The following is a 23,195-nucleotide window of genomic DNA, read 5'->3' as shown; positions in this document are numbered from 1 at the left end:
TTCTAATACCTTGAAAAGTTTCAATGTATAACAGAACGAATAAGAATAATTAATTAGGCAAAAAGATAAAAGTTTCTCCGATCTGAAAAGAAGGGAGAGTACTTAAGTATCATGTTTTATGATTAGATTATGATTATGAAACCGTGTCACAATTGATCCTCGAAGAACACCTTAGTGCGCTAGTATGGCTAAGAAGAGGAATAAAAAATTATTGAATGGTTAAATCAAAAGGTGAATCATACTTCGTTCCAAAATCAAGTCTTAGAGTCGTACTCCAAGATTGTGATTTGAGTGACATCATCTTAAGAAGGTTTATAACAATCATCAAATGTGGAGTACACTAGGTTCTTACTTTTGTACATTTGAAAATGGTAAGTTGAGATGTCTTGGATAAGACAAATACCAACTAAGACCAATTATGTAAAGTGTTTGTCTTGATAAGAGCCCGCACTGACTCTTCAATATTTGTTTGTTAAGGAATGTTTCTTGACTATAGAATCTTATATGTCAAGAGGTCAATATGATTCTTAATGGTCTTGAAAAGTTTCAGGAACTAATAAAAAATAAACCTATTGTTTTACACTAGCACACGACTTGAGGATTGTAACCTATCGTGTTGACACATTTTTGTTTCTATGCCATTCCAGTTGAGTTAACTATGCATGTGAGTTATCTGAGTTCTCATTTGAATGCATAAAGGCAAAGCACATTAATCAATGAAAGTCCATTGATCTGTGTGGGTGATTTGCTCAACAACTTGGAAGATATGGTAGGCCCTTGTGCTGCTAAATGTCAAGAAATTAAGATTGACAAGTTCAGTCCATATGAGTTTGGATTTGTCAAAAACATTGTCTTGCGATTATGGTTATGACAAATTCACATGGATAGGAACACATACACTATAAAATCTAAGTGGCATAAGGTTTCTCTCCAATTCATGAGAATGATTGTGAGGAAATTCTTTAGCTAAGAGGATTTTAAGGAGATAGCAGTTGTGTAAATTGCATTCTCAAATTTGATTATGATTACGACATCCATCTTCATAGTTCGAATTGTGAGAAATGGCAAATAGTTTGAACATTTGGGACTTACTGTTGTGAGTTCTGAAATAGTTTAGACACATATATGAGTCATCTAAGGAAAGGTTTACGATTTTAAGAAGCTTAGATAAAGTCTTATCAAAGCATCTCGTATCAGAAATATGAACTTTGGTAATGAAAGTCAATAAGTATTGATTTCTAGAAGTCCAGCTGATTTCTGAATACATGTCAAAGCTAGTGGGAGCATAAGTGTTATGTTGGTAAGGAAATAATTATCATGTTAGTGGGATCATGATTATTATGTATTACAAGTTAGCAATATTAATTATAGAAAACAAAAGTTTCATTTTGCAAAGTTGCAGAGGTTGAAAAGTTGTTTTGCTATAATTAAGGGAGAGAATTTATACTTCATTTCAAATCTAAAAGCTTAGATCAAGAAATTTTAATCAAATTTTAGTCAAAGGACATATATGAATAATATGTTGAAAAGATTCAACATAAGGGAATTCTATATATGGCAATATTATAGCAAGAGACTGGTAAAGTATCATGTCTTTATGTAAGACATTATGTATCGTATCCCATATGCTTCGGGTATAGGATCAATTAAATATGCTTTAATATCCGACTGTTCTGTTTTACCAAATGCCTAGGGCATTTTGAGGAAAAAAAGGACCAGAATTGGATATGACTAAAATAATTAAACAATTGTCAAGGACAATCTAAGGTTCGCCAAGGATTGGTCACTTGTGGGCAATTGGAAGTAAAGTATTGAAAGGAACATATTGACATTATTATAAATAGATAGGATTCTATTAAGAATGAGTTTTTATATGACAAATACGGAAATGTTTCCATAATGGGAGTTGGATATTAAGAATATGTGTAGATTAGAAACTTTTATGCAAGAGGGATGTTCAAAGGAATGTACTTTGAATGTGAAACTTCATATCTATGGAGTTGTCTTATAACAATCTCCAATAGAGAACTTTGTAATATCATTGGCAACATCTTTGTGACTTGGTGCTATGTCATTACAAAAGGAATATTGCGTAAAATGTTAGAATCTAACATATTCTAATAGTGGCAAGAATTTGGTATTCTTACACTTGTGATAAGGATTGGGAATTGTGAAATATGTATCATTGGAAGTGTGTTCAATTGATCTATTTCACAAAGTAAGGACCATAGGTAGACAAAGTGTGAATGTTTGGAGCATGGGATGACTATTGTCTCAATTCAAGTATTTAGTTGATTATCCAAAACATTATACAATGAATAATATGTAATCAATATGGTGATTAAATAAAAGGTGATTTATTTAAACTCACAAGTTTTGAGGCCATATTGGATTCGATTATTCTTGTGTTTCACTTCGCATGTTTTAACTTCCCGAATAATAAGACTATTCAAACCATCCACAGTCGATCATACTTTGGAAGTAGGTATTGAGGCAAGACTCTCATGAATCTAACTGTAGATTGTCTGAAGCATTTTAGACATAGTAAAAGTCGGTTGCAATGTTCATGAGTGCTCCTGAAATAACTTCATGGATTTTATCACGAGTGATTAGTGACATGATAATATCTTATATTCTTAAAACGGAGAGATATGAGTTGTTTTTTGTCAATCGGTTGCGCATTGATAATACGTAAATGCATCAGTAACTTGATGTTATAAAACGTATTGTTGTGTGTAATTTGATGAGTAAATAGTTCAAGCATATGACGCCCTAAGCGCTTGGCCAAGCCTGGACTAAGTTGATGTGTTCAATTGTAGTCTGTTGTCAGTCATCATAAATCGGAAATTGGGAAACAACATATGAACAATGAGAATGATTATAATCCATGTCTCATTTCATACGATATCTAGAATGGAGGAATATATGATCCCATATCTAAAGGACGTGTTGCTGATAAGATCATAGTTCAACAGCGACATTTGAAAGCTACGATTGCTAGTGAGGTTCTAAAGTCGTACTTGAAAAATAGTTATTAGACTTATCCAAGTGGAAGACTGTTGGATTATGTGTCTAAGCCCATAACTATTTTGGTATATACTTGACCCGATTATGAGCATGGTCCTTTTTGGGTTGCCTTCACTCATGCAACTTGATAGGATGACAAGATGAGAGAGAGTAGAATTTATTATACGAATAATAAATTCATACTGAAAACAATTTTATTAATATATTACAAGATTAATATATTATTTGTAAATCATATTATTTAATTAGTATTGATCAAAAATTAATTTGGAATTAATTTGGTGGTCAAAAAAGACTAGTTAAATAAAGGGGACTATAATTGTAATTATTTGTTAGTGCAATTGGGCTAATGGATTACCTTGGAATAAGGTTGGACGAATTCTATGGGAAGCCCATAAGGAATTTGTCCAAGGGCTATTCTAAAGGGGTCCATGGGCTGCTTAAGGCATAAGCAGTGACATTAGGGTTTCCATCTAAAACCCTAGCATCCACAAGTATAAATAGACCCCATTACAAGGGATTTTGGTCCAAGGCTTTAAGAAACCCTAGAGTGGTCGAAATCCTCCTCTCTCCTACATCAACCTTTGCATAAAGTGTTTGTGACCCCATTAGAGGTGCAACACTTAGGGCACTAAGCTTTCAAGAATCAAAGACTTTGTGGATTGTTCTTGTTATTGCTACATAACAAGTAAGGTAAGATTCCAAGCCCTTATTTACATATGAATTTCGTTCTTAGACATGTTAGATTAGGGTTTATGCTTTGGAAGATTGTTTACATGTATAATTTGAGGAAAACCTAGATCGAAAGCATTAGGGTTGCATCTACACCATAGTAATGAGGTTCTGCTCAAAACCCATCAGACTTACTATGTGCTTGCATGCTATCAACGTACTTGAAATCTGATGGTATATTTGACAATTTTATTTTAAAAATTTAAGTTATATATTGATTGTTTATATATTAATGATATTTAAATGCATGTGAGTGTATTCCATTGGAATTGATTGATGTATTCCGGAGAAAGCTTAAAATTTCACCATCAATTTCTATGGAAAATGAGTATGTATGTGGTGATGGTAAATTTGAAGAATTTAAAGAAACCTACAATAAGCAACCAGGAGCTATGAAAAAAATCATGATGAGAAAGCTACTAGATATATTCTAGCCAAGTAAAACACACATTAGAGAACCTGAAATTCAAAAAATATGCGTGGACGACCACGTCTGAAGAAACAAAAACAAAAACAAGCTGATTCTATCAATCATGCTCCAAGAAGACGCAACTTTTCAACCATGTCAAAGTCTATTGAGTTGAACAACAAGGAACTGGCAAGACATAGTTCATACATAACCAAAATTCCAGACATGATTGAAATTCCAGACTTGAATGAAATTTTAGACTTTAAGGAAGATCCAGACTTGAATTAATATCCAGACGTGAATGAAATTTCAGACTTGAATGAAATTCCAGACTTGAAGGAAGAGCTTCAATCATGCTACAATCATCGACTTATAGATGAAATTCATGTGATGTTTCATCCTTACATCACTATATACAAGATGTAGGGGATATGAAAATTGTGGATTTCGAGCAATATCTGTTTCTCTTGGGTATGGCGAGGATGATTGTTCGGCGTCAACTACTAGACAAGTTATTGAGTTTGCAAGATGCATATGCAAGCGTTTTCACTGAGGGAATCGGTGAACTATATACTCTATTGAATTTCTTACAATCGTCGGCACCTACAAGACACTGGTTGCTTATTCCTGAAACATGTATCCTCATTGCCAATAGATTTGGTGTAGTCCTTACTTTTTTAACCAAACAAGGCTCTCTCACTTTCTTTCCTCTTTGGAAAGGCCTGGAAGAATTTTTGTACCATCGTGTTTTTATAATTTCACTTGTATATGGTAATTATTATGTGATGGTACAATTAGAAGGAGATTGACAGCTGCTTACCATTACAACTTTATGGATCCGCCACAAAGCCCCATGTGTAGACGGATGGGAAACCCTATTCATGTCATGTCTGGAACTTTATAGACAACTGAAACCTTACAATCCTGAAACACCTTTTATAACTATAGAGGATTGTTAAAATGTATTAATTTTCTCTCGATGTATTCATGAAGGATTGTTAATGTTATTGTTTTTTGCATCATAATTTTGTTTTTATGTATTCATTTATATTTAATTATTAAATAATATACAAATATATATGTATAACCTATATAACTAAAAATAAATAATTAATCATTTATATTTAGTTATATTATTATTATTATTACTATTTTATATATATATATATATATATATATATATATATATATATATATATATATAAGAAATTAATCGGACTAGGCGGGGATTAATCGAGGATTAATCGGTGACCCTAAATTATTAATAAAATTATTTAAAAAAAATTAATATTTCCTAAAAAATTAAGTATTTGAAAATTTAAAATTTTAAAACTTTGGAATTTTGAAAATTTTAGTATAATATTTTAAATTTTGAAAAATAAAAAATTTGAAAATTAAAAATTTTGAATTTTTTAAATATTTCACGCCTACGACCGTCAAAGACCGTCAAGCCTGAGTTTGACTGATTTTGACAAGTTTCCGCCAAGCACCCTAATTATAATCGGTTTAAGGTCGCCAACCGATTAATTGGTTAACATATATATATATATATATATATATATATATATATATATATATATATATATATATATATATATATATGTTCAGGTTCATTTGAGACCATTCTAATTTTGTGAGACCGTAAGACCAAATCTAAAAATAATTTTAAAATGCAAAATAAATGGTAAAATCCAACAATTCTTTTTTTAAATATTATTTTCGGAACTTGAATAAATTAAAAAAAAATAAAAAAATAAAAAAAAATCCTGTTTTTTTTTTAAAATACGAGAAATATTCTAAAGAGAATATTATACTGACATATTATAAAAAATAATTTTAAAATACAAAATAAATGGAAAAATCTAAGAATTCTTTTTTTTAAATATTATTTTCGGAACTTGAATTAACTAAAAAAATAAAAAAAAATCCCATTTTTTTTGAAAAATACATGAAATATTCTAAATAGAATATTACACTGTACATATTCTAAAAATAATTTTAAAATGCAAAATAAATGGAAAAATCAAAAAAATTCTTTTTTTAAATATTATTTTCGGAACTTGAATTAACGGAAAAAAATAAAAAAATGCGTCTCACGGTCTCACAAAATTAGGCCGTCTCACATGAACCTAACCCTATATATATATATATATATATATATATATATATATATATATATATATATATATATATATATATATATATATATATATATATCCCCTATTCTACCTTTATGTCGGGTGGCATTTTCTAAGCCCCTGCCAGTGAATTTTCCCGCTCAAAGTTTCTATGTGAAGTTCCAAAAACACCCTTTCTACCTCTTAATATCCCTATTTGCGTTCGTTCTCGCTCTGGCATCGGAAACAATTAAGAGTTTCCAACTTTTAATGCTATAAATCAGCCTCTAATTTCCAGAAATAAGGGATGTAATCCCATAAAAGTGATTTGGTTTTCAAATTTCAACCCTAAAGGATCGCTTCTTCTTCTTCTTATTCAATGTTAATCTCTCTCTCTCTCTCTCTCTCTCTCTCTCCTCATTTGACGATTTCTTCAGCTACCAATTCTCAACATCTTTGTTGCGTAATTCCACCGCCTATGTGCGGAAAGGATGTTCAAACTGGCAGGATCGATTCTGATAGTTTCCATCCACCCTTTATTGATCGTAGTTGTTTCTGATATGGTTTAAATTTATTAATGAGATATAGTTTTGGAATACCTAATTATCTAACCTAAATCTCGCCCTTTTTTTATATATCCAGGGTTATGATATAGATTTGAAGCGATAATTGAAGATGGAGAGTGTTTGGGAAGAACCGCATGATGGACTGGTTGCTGGATGTTTCTATGAGCTGTTATCATCTTTATTCTTAGATCCATCAGTATGTTTGGGTAAAATACTCTTCATTTTCATATATTTTATGTTGATAGTGATTGCTCTCCAGTGACCATGGATTTTTGATGATTTTTGCAGTCACCGGGTGATCTTATTCTTTTCCCTTTTTTCTTAACCCAAGACACCTTTTGCTTAATGTCATTCCATCTTTCAAAATAAGAGTTTGTATGCTTCACTTTTATAGCCCTTACAAGCAGCTTCAAAGGGACGAGACAAAGACTACAATATCCAATCTTGAATTTTAAGCTCTAACGATAGGTAGCGTTTCTAGCTTAGATTTATTTGATTTCACATTTAATACGTATGTTTGGGGATGGATGAGTGGGGCTCATTCTTCTATTTCGTTGTTTTCAAAGTTGAGGTTTTGAAAATTAGTTATCACTCTGTATTATATGTATGAAATCTTTTGTTTGTGTTTACTGAAGATGAACATTAATTGCTGATATGTCTGAAATGGCTTCTGCTTTTAGATGCTTCTTTTGTGAATTTTCTTTTGAAAAGTTATTTTTCAATCTTTCAGTTTTATAATGGATTTGTAAGTTATTTTTATCTTTGTGCTTGATTTCTTGAATAATCAAACTCCTTGAATGGTTCATGAAAAAGGTGCCAATACGAGCATATTTTGCAACCCACAGTAACCAAAATTGATTAATAGGTAATAATGGATTAATCTATTACATAAAAGGTTTGATGTCGATGATTCTAATTTGGATTCTTTTGCAGCAATTCATTGTTAAATTGATCAATATGTATTGCCTTATTATTCAATCTTATTTGTCTATTAAATCCTAATACCACTGTAGTTTATTAGTATATGATTGATGATTGATTCTTTTAATAAGTATTTAACTTTGTATGCACGTAAAGTGTTCGATGAAATGCACACACAATTTTTTTTTTCTTTTTTAAAGTTCAGGGAATCAGGTATTCCGCTTATAAAGCAATCTATATTTATGTATTAATCTTGATTGCGATTAAGAAATTGATCTTCTTAGGAAATTGTGGGTTTGGATGGGATCTTGATTCTTATAATTAGTATTTGAAGTTTTGTAAATTCTTTTTCCTGGCGATATTCCTCAATCACCATTTGTACGGTTTTCTTCAAAATATCAAATTACCAGAAAAAGCCTTAGGAGATTGCAGTTATGATAGTCAAGTTGACAACTTCTTCTTATTCAAATTTTCTTTTTAGTGTGATCTAACGACAAAGTAAAACCAATTTTTTAGGGGTTTGTGAGGAACATGACAGCAAAGCAAAAACAAAAAAAATTATGTGTGATCTGGTAGCAAAGTAAAAGCAGTAAACTTTTTTATGATAAAAACTTAGGTTGCTATTCTTTGTGTTTGTAAGAGAACACATTTATTTTTTTACTTTTTTTTTGTGAGCAGGTAGTAAAGTAGAAACATGAAAGTTTTAATATTTGTTTGTTTGTAACAAACTACGTTGTTATACATATGGTACATTTTAACCATGATGTTTGTTTTTGCAGGGCATGTGACAAAGTGAATTGAACCATAAATGATGCTTCTCAACCATTATAAACACGTCCATGTGAATGAAATTGTTATTTAATGTGATGATCTTTTCTCTTACATTTGACAACAAATTGTCTTTCACTTTTTAAATTCATATGGAACCCTAATTGGTGAACATTTTGTCATATTTATGAAAAAGTTGTAATGCATTTGTACCTTTTGATATCTTCTTTTAAATTTAGAACTAATCTGGTCCTTTTATTTTGGTTTTATGATTTAAGGTTTTGGAATTCAATGGATATCAAATATGTTTAGAAGCGGAGAATCTTTTTACCAAAGACAAAAGAATTCAAGTGGTTTGTTCCCTTAAGGAAATGACTAATGCAACTCTTCCTAATATCTCAATGCTCTTGAAACAGATCATAAATTATATAAACTAGCCATAAAGAGAGAATGCTAACTGTTCGGACCGGTGATGAAAGTGGTTGCAAACATGATGTTTACACCAGTTTCAGCTTTCTGGCTATAGCAATTATTGTGAGTAGTACTCTTTGTAGCTTAGCATTTGGTTTCTTTGGGCCAATGTTTGGAAATTTTAAAGCTTTTAGTGAAAGGGAATATCAATATGTTTGTTCCCTGTTTTATCTTAAGCAAACTACTTTCACTTAAAATATTATGTCTATTGTTTTGTTTATTAAGTCAACAAAACATATGAAACTTTAGACATTTTATCATAAAGGAGTTTTACATTTTTCAAAAACTTATTTGATGTATGCTTCTATTCATTCTTCTCCATGATGGTTAGATGCTAAAGTTGAGATCATCATCGTGTAAATGTGATTATGATTATTATTTTCTTTCTTGATGTATATTGTGATCTTTTATGGGGTGGTTTATTGTTTAGTATCCACTGCGCTAGGATTAGTATGAGTCTTGGTAGACTTTCCAGCAACTCACGGTTATAACCACTTTGAAAAGTACAGAGATGTTGAAATGGTGGCATAATTTGTTTCATGATTGTGTGACATTTAGAGCTTTAGCCATCTTGCAAAGACTAATGGTTATCGATGGAGCCTTGTTATGTTCAGTGATTTCCTTAATATTTCAAGGTTTATTTGATCGTCTATAAGATCACTACAATAATGTTATTTTTATTATCTTTTTGTGTCTTTGAATACAGTTAGCAACTTCTGATTCATTTTCATTGTTGATAGGAACAACGTTTACAGGGATGATAGTAGTTAGTTTTCAATACATGAAGTGGTTATTACAAGCTATGGTTATTGTCATTGATGAAAAAATGATATATCTTGATCATTCTTTGATTTACATGAGGATTCAGGTAAATTGTGCTTGCAGGAAGGTAATGAGGGCACTGTGAGTATTAGGATTGGAAGCTTACTTAGATGGGGAAGGGACCTACTTACACATTTTATTAACATTTTTGCATTTTCTTTTCTCAGTAACCATAAATCTGCCATGGCTTCAGAAAATTGTAATTATGGATTTTTTTTTGCAAAACTCTCATTCTGTAAATTTGTTTTCTTATCTGTAAATTGATGTTTTTGTGGTGCCTTTATTTCTATGTTAGAAAAAGGAGTTTTTTTATTGTTGGATAAAATTACATACAAGTTAAAAAATTGTCAAAGAGAGGGTATAAAGGTGGATCCATACAAGTGTAGATGAATCAAACTAGGGCGCTTTGATAAACAAATAAATACTATAAAATCAACAACATTATACTTACATTTTTCTTGGAGTTACAATATTACACTAGAAAAAGTACAATGTGACAATAAAAAGAAATCAAACTGGGCACTTTAATAAACAAATAAATAGATATGGTGAAATGGCATTGTTATTTGTTAATGACAAATCTTCAAAAATGGTCCCTGTGGTTTTCGAAAATATCAAGTTTAGTCCCTAAGTTCAAAAAACCTCACAGATGGTCCCTGTGGTTTCAAAACTTTTAACAAATGGTCATTTTCACTAACACCGTTAGCTTTTGGCCATTAAGTGAAGGGTATTTCTGTCTTTTCACTACCACAGGGACCATTTATGAAGTTTGACTTATTTTAAAATATATATATATATATATATATATATATATATATATATATAATTATTTAATATAAAGGGGGCCCACCCACCCATCTCTCTCTCTCTCTCTCTCTCTCTCTCTAAACAACCAAGAAACCACCATAAACCACCACCCAAAACCACTCTCTACTGATAAAAAACGTCACCCCAAACACCACCTCACATCTGCCCCTCATCTGTTTCTGCCCAGAAAAAGGAAGGAAGAGGTGGCATCCACCTTGCTGCCACCAAATTGCCACCACCCCACCCTTCACTGCTACCACCATAGAGCACATCCCAACCCCTTGTTGTTGCTGTTTCGATCATAACTCTCTCCCTCATCCCATTTGTGTTTCTCTGTAAATTTTAAGCAAGAAAGAAGAAGTAGAAGGCCACCGAAGCAGCCTCCTACTGCCCAACGCCACCTGCTGTTGTTGCTTTAAAAATCACCTGCCACCTCACTTTCTCGCTGGAAAAACCACCCCTAAGCTACTTAGTGACCTTCTCGACACACCCTTCATTGAATACAGTCGAAGGAAGCAAGAACATGGCATCAGAAGACCAACGGAGTGGCCTCCTGCCACCCCCGTTGTTGTTCCAAATCACCGCCATCAGCAAAGATGTGTTCGTAGGGTAACTCTGAAGAGGAAAATCGTGTGTGCATTGATTTTGTTATCATTTGCTCGATCGATCCGAATCCTCCCTATACTAATTAAATCAATCAGAAGCCCCATTGTCGATGAACTCATATCAAACGGTGAAATCCCCAAATCATAGCTTTCTTAACCTCCATCCCATTTCTTATTTCATTCCTTCACCATGGTTCTTTAATGGCTTATTCGACACCAACAACCCATTTGAAAACAACAAAACTCGAATCAAACCCATGAAGGGGAAGGGGGTATCATCGGATATTACAATAGCCCCACCCCACCCCAAAGCACATTCTTTACATAGCTGATGCCAAAAAAACCGAAGGGGAATTTCTTGGGAAAATCTTAAAGTGGATCCATTCGTAGATTTAGATGAAGAAGAAGATGTGTTTCTGAAGAGGATTTCAAGACCCGGAATTGCATCACAAATGTAAATTATACCCTATATCTCTCTTCTACAAGAATGAAGGCACATAACCCATCAAACTTCAATCAAAATTACATCCGTATCCCTCGTCTTCTCCATAGATTTCCAGATAAACAACGATCTATCTCCAAGAGACCAATTGGGATAAAGGTCAAAAACCCATAAGTGATTGTGAGGCGACCACCAAAAAAGGCCCCACATAAATTTGTTTCAGATCAAATAAAAGAATGGAATCCAACATCGATTTAAAGAAAGGGGTGGAAGAATGGTGATGGAAGTAGGAAGTAGGAACGGTGGAGGGAGAGAGAGAGAGAGAGAGGGGGGGGGGGTGGGACCCTTTAATATTAATTATATATATATATATATATATATATATATATATATATTTAAAATAAGACAAATCTTCATAAATGGTCCCTATGACAGTGAAATGACATAAACACCCTTCACTTAACTGGCAAAATCTAACAGAGTTAACGAAAAGGACCATTTGTTAAAAGTTTTGAAACCACAAGGACCATCTGTGAGGTTTTTTGAACTTAGGGACTAAACTTGATATTTTCGAAAACCACAGGGACCATTTTTGAAGTTTTGTCTTTGTTAATTTTTTTTAAAAGTTCATATATGTCGAGCATTAAATTGTATTGCAATTTATTTCTTATAGAATCATTCCTTATTTTTCTTTTAATTATAGCAAGAAGGGTAAATAGCACAAAAAATATTAAGTTTACATTAAAATTCTAATTGACATTATGGTTTTTTTGTCTCAAATTTTACACTGTTTTCTAATTTTTTACAATTTAGACCACTGACCAGTCAACCCGGTTACATGTTGACGTGACATGATGACATGGCATGCTGAAATGACATGTTGACATGTCAACATTGAATTTTTTCCACAAAAAACGCTAAATTTTAATTTTTTTTCGATTTTGACAATAAATTTAATTTTTCTATCAATTTTTACACTACTTTTTTGTTTCAAACAGAACACCATTTATCCAATTTTGTTCAATATTGACCATTTACATTTGAAACCGTATAAATATATTTTTTTTCGTTTAAAAACCACATTCTTATTTAAATACAAGTTTTTTTTTTTCTTTTTAATGTTTTTAAACATTCACAGCATAATATATAAATATGCATTAGTTATATCATGAGAACAAAATTAACCATAAGCTTCGAATAAGATGTGAATTTTTCATGGGTTGCAAACTTGACATCTGAGTCTTGATCGATTACACGCCTCCAAATCTCCAAACCTCCAAACTCATTTTAAAGTTGTGTATTTAATATAAAGTATTGTTTTTATTTAATTAATACATACTTATACATCCAATGTTGCGTCATAAGAACTTTTTGGAAATTTATGATTTTTAATTATCTTTTTTTGTTATTTTATATAATATTGCTTTATTATTTTAAACTACCTATTTATTTTTCATTTCAGTCCTATTCTATTGAAATTTATATTTCTTTGTATAAAATCATGATATTATCATATATCTACACATACAAAATGTTGATATGATATTCATAACAGTGTATATGTTAATTTAAGTAATCATTATAACTTACATACAAAACTTATATCGTTGTAAATTAATGACATTTTTTAATTTCTAATTGGTCATTACGATTTCAAATTATCAATAGGGTTTTCTTCCCACGCGTTCCCTTGTGGTTGCATCATCATCTCTGCATGTTCAACAAGAATCATGCACCAAAAATAAGGTTTTAAAAATCTCCATTTGAATTTAAATACTTACAATTTACAAAGTTACTAAAAATAACGAACATATCCTAAGAAAATACCAACATTGCATGGATTTCAAGGTTATGGTCAGAAAGCCTAAAATTTTGAAAAATCTGACGAAGACAACAACAACAATTTCCATTAATCTCACCAAATTACTATGTAATTAAATACTTACAAATTACAAAGTTATTAAAAAAAAAATACAATATTACATTTCAAGAGTTTTCTAAATAATTGCTATATTATTTTATTACATAATTAAATTTATAACTCTATTTAAAATTAACACTCGTGGGTTCCACAGGTTTTAACCTAATATATATATATATATATATATATATATATATATATATATATATATATATATATATATATATAGATAGATAGATAGATACATATATATTAGTTATTTTATATTATTTAGGGATTTTAACAATTTTCTATTATCTTAATTATATATATATATATATATATATATATATATATATATATATATATATATATATATATATATATATTAAAGGAGGGTTCCCAATTGAAGAGTAGTTCCTCTTGATTGGACCAAACTTTATTTTTTCTTTTGGGTTTTGAATTTTTTTTTTAAATCTATCTATTTTTCTTATAATTTCTTTTTTAATCATCTGTTCCTTTTATATATGGATTTGTGAGTCTATATACGTGTCGCCTACTTCTCCAAAAAAGTATGCGTCTCACCACCCACCGATTTCTCTTCCAATGAGATTGTTCCACCATGTGTGGTCACTTCAATGGTTCCCACCGCTACAATATGAGCGGCTTCTCCCTTAATATGCCTACAGCCGCTTCGTCTTCCAATAACAAACCACCGCTAGGACATCCACCGCCATATGATGTAGAAGAACCCACCACCGATCCATCTTAGTTTAACCCTCGACCATTGATTCGCTCTCTAGAATCTCATCTTTTTCCATTATCTATCAATTCCTCTCCATATAACCCTTCCCACCTCCTCTTTCACAACCCTTTTGATCTCCCTAATATCGACCCCGATTTCATTTACCAACATCATCGAATTCCACACAGAATGCACACGAAGATTGGTTGACTAAAGATCCACAATCGCTTGAGGTAAGGTCCTTCAACCGTATTTCTGTTAATATCCACTAATCCATCTTTCTATTTGTTTCTTTGTTACAGTTTCTTTTCGCCCTTCCTCTCTTCCAATGGCTTCACCGCTTCAGCTTTGATCAGACCAGGGCCACATAAGCTATCGTTCGTTTCTTCTTATTCTTCCCAATCTCATTGTTGATTTAGGGTTCGACCTATATACTGTTGTCGACGTCGTTCATAATCGAACCCCACACACAAAGTCTCTGCCTCGACCACTTCGCTCCAGGTAACTACATCTTCTACCTTCTGTTTCTTCCATTTGATTTGATTCTTTATGTTTCGGCTATTATTTACCATTTAAATTTACCATTTTTGCCCTTACTTTCTTCTATTGAATTGCAAGTTCTGCCCTTTTGTTAGGGGTATAGGTTTAGGGAGTTATGTAAGCTTCGATTGAAAGGATTTTCTTACCCAGAACATCTTCAGTATGTAATTATTATGTTTTGAATATGCTTTACATTCCCTTTTAATTTCTAAAGTTATGATGGAAACATAAATTCATAATTTCAATTAAACTTGGTTAAAGTTGGGAGAGTTTTTCATCCATGAAGGTTATCAAATTTGTGCTATTGATATGTATGGATATCAGGTTTGTATCTTATCATATTAACTTAATTAACTTCAAAAAAAATGGCGGCAAAACGAAAGTACTTTCGCACTGCGGTTCTCATAATTTGATGATTAATTTGGTCGTATCAGACAAGTCGCATCTTTTCAATGCTTATTAGAGAATTTCAATTGCAAATTGAGTTGAAATTCCCGTGTTTCTAAATACACATATAAACAACATACAGGTAAGATTTTAACACTTGCAATAATTATTTTTTATTTTTCTGCTTCAGGTGTTTGGCCGCAGGGGTAGTTTGATTATTTGTTTTTTCACCACGATCGCTGTCAAATATCTTTAATTATCATCATAACTACAATCCGGTAAGTTGTTATATATATGATTTTTACACATAAACGGTGATTATTTGTCTACACGACAACCAACTATTATTAGTTTATTTTTATCTTTACTTAATCTTCTAATTTTGATTTTTTGTTGTAATAGCAGAAGTTGAACAATGATGAAGAAGGACGAATGTAATTTATGACTTATAGGTTTGCATTTGTGTCTAATGAAGTTGCCTAAAAATGTTGTTTACCAAACAACATAAGAAAAAAGGATATATGTAAGTCGAAGAGGTTAATAATTTTTTTTTGTTTGAATGAATCTCTGATTTTCTATGTTTATTGTAGCATGATTGTGTATTATTATTGATCTCTATATAAAGTTTTGGAGTCTGTTGGGTGAAGGTAAATTAATGGAGGTATGTACATGTTATCTAAGCAGTTTTGAGTTTTTTTTATCATGTCATTATAATTGTTCCTGTATTTTCAAGTTTAAAGCATCCTATCTTTATATATATTAAAAAGGAAACTTGATGATGTCACCTTCAACAATCAGAACCATTCATTGGATTTCTTTGATTGATTTCAACCCTTAGATCGTTCTTAATATTTTTGGTGATGTCATCCTAACAAAACAATTCACTATTTATTTAAGTATATCATAACTACTTCCCATATTCAAATCGAAAAATTAGCCACCAAAGATGGGAACTTAACTAACCATCAACATTATCTTAATTTTAAATTTTAAAAAATAATCCTAAAATCTTCTACATTATCTATCCTAACTACATTTTGAAATTCAACATTTAAGGGATAAGATAAAAATGACTTTTATCTTACCCCTCCAAAACCAACTTGGATTCAATACATATATATGACATATTCCGCGAAAACTCATTTTTATTTTTCCTTCCACGCTCCTGTAAAAGGTGGGTTTTTATTGTATTTTATCTATGTTTTTACCTCTTCGTTTATATTGATATTCACGATACTAAATCAATACTTCTTCCTTTCTACAGCCTTCTATAACAGTAAACAATTGTTAGTTTGGTTAATGCAAAAATGTACACATTTCTTTGTTTATCAATACTTCTTGCTTTCTACAACCTTCAATATGATAAGTGTTCATACTCTTTTTTTTTGCTTTGCTGTTTTCTATGAAATATATCAACATACTATGTATGTTTTGATTTGATACCATCCTACTTCCATTAATCCATAATTGCAACCAACTATTATTTTGCAAAATACAGTTAATGTTTATTTTTGTTTTTTTCATGGTTAAGTATGCCAACCAAGAATGTCTATGTTAATTAAAAAACATCATATTTACTTTAAACAAAAACCTTATGAATCTTTGAATTACTTTTTTTACTATATCTCATAATTATCTCTAATACTTTTCTATTTCTCATAGCACAAGCAAAATGGCACACAACAGTGACAGTGAAATTGACATTGATAAGCTGGCTGACATAGATGCCTCCAAAGAATCATGGAATATTCGTGTTCAAGTTGTCGTGATTTGGAAACAGACATACAATAACAACCCAAACATGGTCAACAGCTTGGACATGATTTTAATGGACCAGGAGGTAAGATTAAAATAAAATGAAAAAAAAAATATATGTTTTATTTTTGTTTCATATAATAATATTCTTTATCACCTACAGGACACTAGAATATATGCAACAATCAAAAAAAATATCATAAATGCATTTCAAGCCCTCCTGGAAGAAGGAGTTGTAAGGCAAATCACTAACTTTGGTATGACCAAAAGCGAAGGAGATTACATGTTGGTTGCTTACAAGCATAAGATAAATTTCTACAAGACAACCACAATTCTTGTATCAACTCCTTTTGTTAATAGGATCGATCCTTTTAATTTTGTGAGTTTTCATGATCAGACAGCTAGAAATTTTAACACTTGTGTTACATTTGGTGAGGTTTTTTTTTTTTCCGTTAACAGTTTTGCATTTATTATATTATATATTTTTTAACCAATTTATATTATAATAATTTATTCAAATTTACATTTTGTAGATTTTATTGGTTAAATTGTATCTACTGAACCCATGAGAGTGATTAAGGTGAATGCAAGGGAAACAAGGCTAATGAGTATTGTTACACAAGATCTGAGATACTTTTCATTATTTTTCATTAATTTATCAATTTTAATATTTTATTCATATAACCCTAACAATAAATTATAGTGGTAGGAAAATGCAAGTTGCTTTGTGTGATGTTTTTGCATTGAAGTTGAACAGCTACATATCCGAACATCAAAATGAAAATGCTCTTGTGATCATCCTCCTACGTATGGCAAAGCTCAAGACTTGGAGTGATAAGAATAATTACTTTTAGATGTCTATGCTCGTTACATTAATATTTTATTTATAATATGAAATAATCTATTACTTCAATTGTTATTTATAGGTCAGCCACAAGTCGTTAACTGTTTATTTGGGTCGAGATTGCATATTAATGATGATATGCATCATATTTTCAAAATTTAAAAAGGCGTATGTATTTGATGACTATGATATAATTATTTATTGTTTTATTTTTACTTATTATTAATGAATAATTATTATTATTGTTGATCTTCTTCATTTTTCCTTCTTATAGGTAGCATTGCTGATATCGATTTGAATGTTAAGTCTTTCATTAATACTATACAACTTAACACAGAAACTGTTGTGGCCAAGCCAAAAGATTACTACATTCGTTTTCAAATCAAAAACATTGATGATATTCCAGATTACAATGAGGTATACTTAATATTATTCATATTTTTCCATTATATATAACAATTTTTTTAATATATATATATATATATATATATATATATATATATATGTGTGTGTGTGTGTATGTGTATATATATATATATATGTGTGTGTGTGTGTGTGTATGTGTGTATATATATATATATATGTATATATATATATATATGTATATATATATATGTATATATATATATATATGTATGTATATATATGTATATATATATATATATATATATATGTATGTATGTATGTATGTATGTACCTACCTCATTGTAAATTGGTTTGTCTATCATTGCTATTATAATCGGTTTTGATTTGGAGGAAGGATGGTATTCTTTTTATTGTCGTGACTGTTCAAAAAAGGTAACTAAAAATGGTGATGATAGTGATGGTGAACCATTTAATTGTAATGGTTGTGGAGGAGTTTCTGATGTATTCAGCAAGTAAGTTCATAATTTTACATTTGTAAACTTCTTGTCTCATGAATCTTTATTATAATGTTTCAATTTTTATTCTATTGTCCATTAACATGTCATACATTAATATTTAGGGTAAATGTCGTAATACGTGTTCAAGATGAAACTAGGTATGCATTTATTCATCTTTTCAGAACCATCTTGATGATCCATCGTATTTTCAAGATAAAACTATTTTGGTCCCTACTAATGAAGAAGTTGATGCTATCAATGACTACATGTTAGAATTAATGAAAGATGAAGGGTAAACACATATGAGTTCAAATTCCTTATGTGAGACCAAGACAGAAGATTCTTTTGAGGAATCAGTATACTCACCGGATGTGTTGAACGCTTTTAAGGCCTCCGGAATTTCCAAACATAAACTTATACTAAAAAAAGATGATCTGGTCATGTTGCTTCGTAATATTGACCAAACCAGAGGACTATGCAATGGTACTAGATTACAAATCGTAAGGCTTGGAAGACACGTCGTCGAAGCATGAATCATATCTGGTAGATTTTTCAACGAGACTACTTATATACCTTGCTAGAAGTTGACCCCATCCGATTAAAAAATTCCATTCCGTTTTCAACGTAGGCAATTCCTAATAGCAGTTTGTTTCGCTATGACCATTAACAAAAGTCAATGACAGTCATTATCAAATGTTGGATTATACTTGCGTAGACTTGTCTTCACCCATGGTCAGTTATATGCAGTTGTTTCTCGTGTAACAAACAAAAAAAAGGTTTGAAGGTACTCATATGTGACGAGGAAGGTCGGTTAACTAATAAAACAAAAAATATTGTCTATAAAGAGCGTGCAACATTTATAGTTATTTATCGATTTCAGTGTTTCTTCTTCACTTTTCAATAATAACAATAGCCATAAACTCTCTTTTATAATTATTATGCAATATATATAAATGTTTTGGTAATTTTTTTAATACATTCCCCCCGCATTTAACACGGGTTATAATCTAATTGAGATGTAGTAGCATAACTAGCTATAATTAATTGATTTAAATATTTAATCAAATATTTATGTTTTCACCTCAATTCCTACTTCGTCTCCTCTTCCCGTGATCATATCACATGTTGCAATTTTTATATAACTACAAATTTTATGTAAACCATGAATTCCTCATATACAACTGAATACTTTCTAACCCCTGCAAAGCGGGGTTCTTCTTTCTCTCTCTCTCTCTCTCTCTCTCTCTCTCTATATATATATATATATATATATATATATATATATATATATATATATATATATATATATATATATATATATATCTTAATTAACTAAAAACAAACAATCAATCATTTATATTATATTTAATAATTAATGGTAAAGTAAATAATCATTACTTAATTACTACAAAACTAATGACCTTTGACTAAAAAAAATATTTTTTAATCATTAAAGGGTGTGTTTTTAGTATAAATTTTGTTTCTAGTAAATGGGGTGTTTATTTAGCCATTCCATATTAACAAAATTCGAAAAATAAATTAGTTTATCAACTAGTTGTTAAACATATAGTGCTTTTTATATGCTAATAATCTTATGTTAATAATCTAATATATAGATATAATTTATATGTTAATAATCTAGTATATATAATTGTGTGTTATTCGTTTATTATATGTGTATGTTTGTTTGTATGTAAAAGCATGTGTATGTGTGTAAAGACAAGGCGCCTTTGGCTTTTAGTAACATTGAAGATTTGGAGCCTTCAAAATGATTCTTTGGAAATAAGAGGGGATTATTTAATGAATGGCCCCCACTTTTCTTAATTTATTTTAGCGAGAGTGTTGAAATATGTGATCTGTTTAAAACCAGTGTTTTAAAAACCGGTTCGAACCGGCCGATTGAACTGGTCGAACCGGAAACCGGAAGTGAGGACGGTACGATTTGGACCGGTTTTATAAGGATTTCCTGACCGGATTGAACCGACCGGTTTTGGTAAAAAAAACCGGTTCAACCGGTTGAGTTGAACCGGAATGGACCGGGTTGAACCGGATATTCTTGGATTTTTGTGTTTGTTTTGGGCTTCTTTGTTTGATTTTGACTTCTATAATGATTGTTTTTATATGTTGCATTCTATTTACGTTTGTAATACTAAAAAGATTACAAGTTTTGTAATCAACGTATGGAGGATAATTAAAAACATATAAAAATATAGAACCGGTTTGACCATCCGGCTGAATCGGAAAACGTCACTCGACCGGTTGAATTAAAATACAGGTTTTTAAAACATTGTTTAAAACCCATTTTTAGTGGTTTTGTTGAACCGTTGTTTTTGGTTTTAACAAAACTAACCGGCTTTTAGTGGACTTTAATCCTTAAAAGAAATTATATTTTTATTGATTGGTTTAACACTACACTAGTTAAATGGCTTAAGCTAGTTTAATGTTAGTATAGTTAACCGGATCAAATTAATTGAATATGTTAAATGGGTTAGTCGTGTCGTGACAGAGTGTCAGGTTAATTAAAGAGTTTTAAGTGTCTTGTTCTTGTGGACATATTTTGATATGTTCAACCTGGTTAAATGTCGACATCATACGATATGTTTGTCATCTCTACACTCACCGATAATAATGTGTAGTTTGCTATCTGTTTATCGTACCAATATATTTAATGTAATGAACCGGTTACCCAATGATCTAAATGATTTATGTTTTGAAAGTACTAATTCAGTAATAACAAAAATAAGTTTAATGATTTAAATAGCGCAAATGAAAAATACTTAAAAGAACTTACAAGATCTTAGAGTTATTTCATCGGCTGTTTTGCTTTCAAGAAAAAAAAAAAAAAAATTCGGCATCGGAATGTTTTTCCAAGCTATGTTGTTTCTCTTTGAGCCTTTATTGAAATCTTTGAACTCCGTACGGAACTGTTGGCATCGGGAAACTATGATAGCCGTCCTCACCAGCAAAAAGTGGAGTTTCAACATATGCATTCTACAATATCCATGGGGTAAAACAAATTAACAATAACTAAACAAATAAACAAGATCATGATTTGTGTCGATAATGTGTCACAGATGCTCTACTTTTACAATGGATTTGATGATCAACTGCTTAATCCGTCCACTATACCCCAAGTATATATTTTTTCACTACTTCGTACCTAGAAAATCAAAATGCAATACTGAAAACCTTTTAATGATAAGAGATACTTACCCCCTGCTTTTGAAGTGCAACCTCAAGTGCATTCACAATCTGGTGCATCGTTGGTCGATCTTTACGATCTCTTTTTAAGCATCGGTTTGCAATGGCTGAAAAAGTCATCACAGAATCCCAAACTGTTTGTCCCTTGAGATCTTGAAAGATAATATCTTTTAATTTATTTTCATTATAACATTTTATCCACTTCTGCACTAAAATGTTAATCAGTTTACCATTACTATATTCACAACATGATCTTCCGCATAGCACTTCAAACAGTACTACCCCAAAGGAATATACGTCAGACTCTTTTGATAGGAAACCCATCTCTGAATATAATGGATCGCAATATCCAAGGGTACCAACAGGTCTGGAGACCAGATATGTTTGCGGTTGGTTTGCTGGGCCAATTTTTGACAAACCAAAATCAGAAACTTTAGCATTCCAGTTATCATCTAGAAGGATGTTGGAGCTTTTCATGTCTCGATGGATAAGTCTTTGTTGTGTTTGCATGGGATCATGAAGATATTTTAGTGCACGTGCAACCCCGATGCATATATGAAGGCGTTGGTTCCATGTAAGAGTAGCATCACTTAGATAGCGATCTAGGCTTCCACGAGGGGCATACTCGTACACAAGGACTCTCTCATCACCCTCGATGCAAAAGTGAAGGAGAGAGATCAAGTTTTCATGTTTGTATTTGGAAAGCATCATGATCTCCTTCCAAAACTCAGGGTTTCCTTGATCGGATCTTTGATCCAAGCGTTTGAAAGCAACCATGGTTGGTCCCGTGGGAAGGGAGAGTTCTCCTTTGTACACCGAACCAAACCCACCACCTCCGATCCACCTGTCTTGATTAAAGTTGCAGGTTGCCGTTTTTATGTCTTCCATTTGAATTTTGAGGTGATCAAACTCTTCCATGATTGAAGACATTGTAAGGAATATAGAAAAGGAAGAAAATATAAAGATGGAAGTGATCGTAAGTCAATAGCCATCAACATGAAAGCTGTAGTTACTTAAATCGGAATCACATGGTCTTTTTAAATTTGTGGCCAATCACTCTACATTTTTGTTTTATTGTTTTGTTAGCAACTTATATATTTTAAGGTGGGAGGGCCGAGGATGCCTCCTATCATTTTCTATTGTTAGGTGATGTAACGTGAACATTTTTTTTTATTACTCTGCTTTCAGTTTTATTTATTTTATGGTGTTAGGTTGCATAATGTACAACTAGATATAATTGATATTGTTTTGGGTGGTGGTCTCCTTGCAAATT

At 31.2% G+C, this 23,195-nt stretch overlaps 2 protein-coding genes and 1 long non-coding RNA gene across 3 annotated transcripts; 2 read left to right on the top strand and 1 right to left on the bottom strand.

The window, feature by feature from the left end:
* The first annotated feature begins 6,722 nt into the window (after nt 1-6,722).
* LOC145051206 (uncharacterized) lies at nt 6,723-8,747 on the top strand. Its single transcript, XR_013683461.1, has 3 exons — nt 6,723-7,057; nt 7,140-7,319; nt 8,552-8,747. It is a non-coding gene; the product is annotated as an uncharacterized LOC145051206 (long non-coding RNA).
* An 8,184-nt stretch (nt 8,748-16,931) lies between these two features.
* On the top strand, nt 16,932-19,017 carry LOC145049780 (uncharacterized). Its single transcript, XM_078998138.1, has 6 exons — nt 16,932-17,099; nt 17,178-17,450; nt 17,548-17,564; nt 17,718-17,821; nt 18,133-18,275; nt 18,904-19,017. The coding sequence occupies exons 1-6, from the start codon at nt 16,932-16,934 to the stop codon at nt 19,015-19,017; spliced, it is 819 nt and encodes a 272-aa protein (XP_078854264.1).
* Nucleotides 19,018-21,452: 2,435 nt separating this feature from the next.
* On the bottom strand, nt 21,453-22,965 carry LOC145051205 (putative receptor-like protein kinase At5g38990). Its single transcript, XM_078999314.1, has 2 exons — nt 21,935-22,965; nt 21,453-21,712 (listed from the first exon to the last, which is right to left on the bottom strand). The coding sequence occupies exons 1-2, from the start codon at nt 22,850-22,852 to the stop codon at nt 21,617-21,619; spliced, it is 1,014 nt and encodes a 337-aa protein (XP_078855440.1). The 5' UTR covers nt 22,853-22,965; the 3' UTR covers nt 21,453-21,616.
* Between the last annotated feature and the right edge of the window lie 230 nt (nt 22,966-23,195).

This window comes from Lactuca serriola, chromosome 5 (genome assembly GCF_051521515.1).
Source record: "Lactuca serriola cultivar US96UC23 chromosome 5, Lser_US96UC23_V15, whole genome shotgun sequence".
Lineage (NCBI taxonomy): Eukaryota > Viridiplantae > Streptophyta > Magnoliopsida > Asterales > Asteraceae > Lactuca > Lactuca serriola.
Note: the sequence above shows the minus strand (reverse complement) of the source record. Positions and strands in the feature narration are given on the sequence as shown.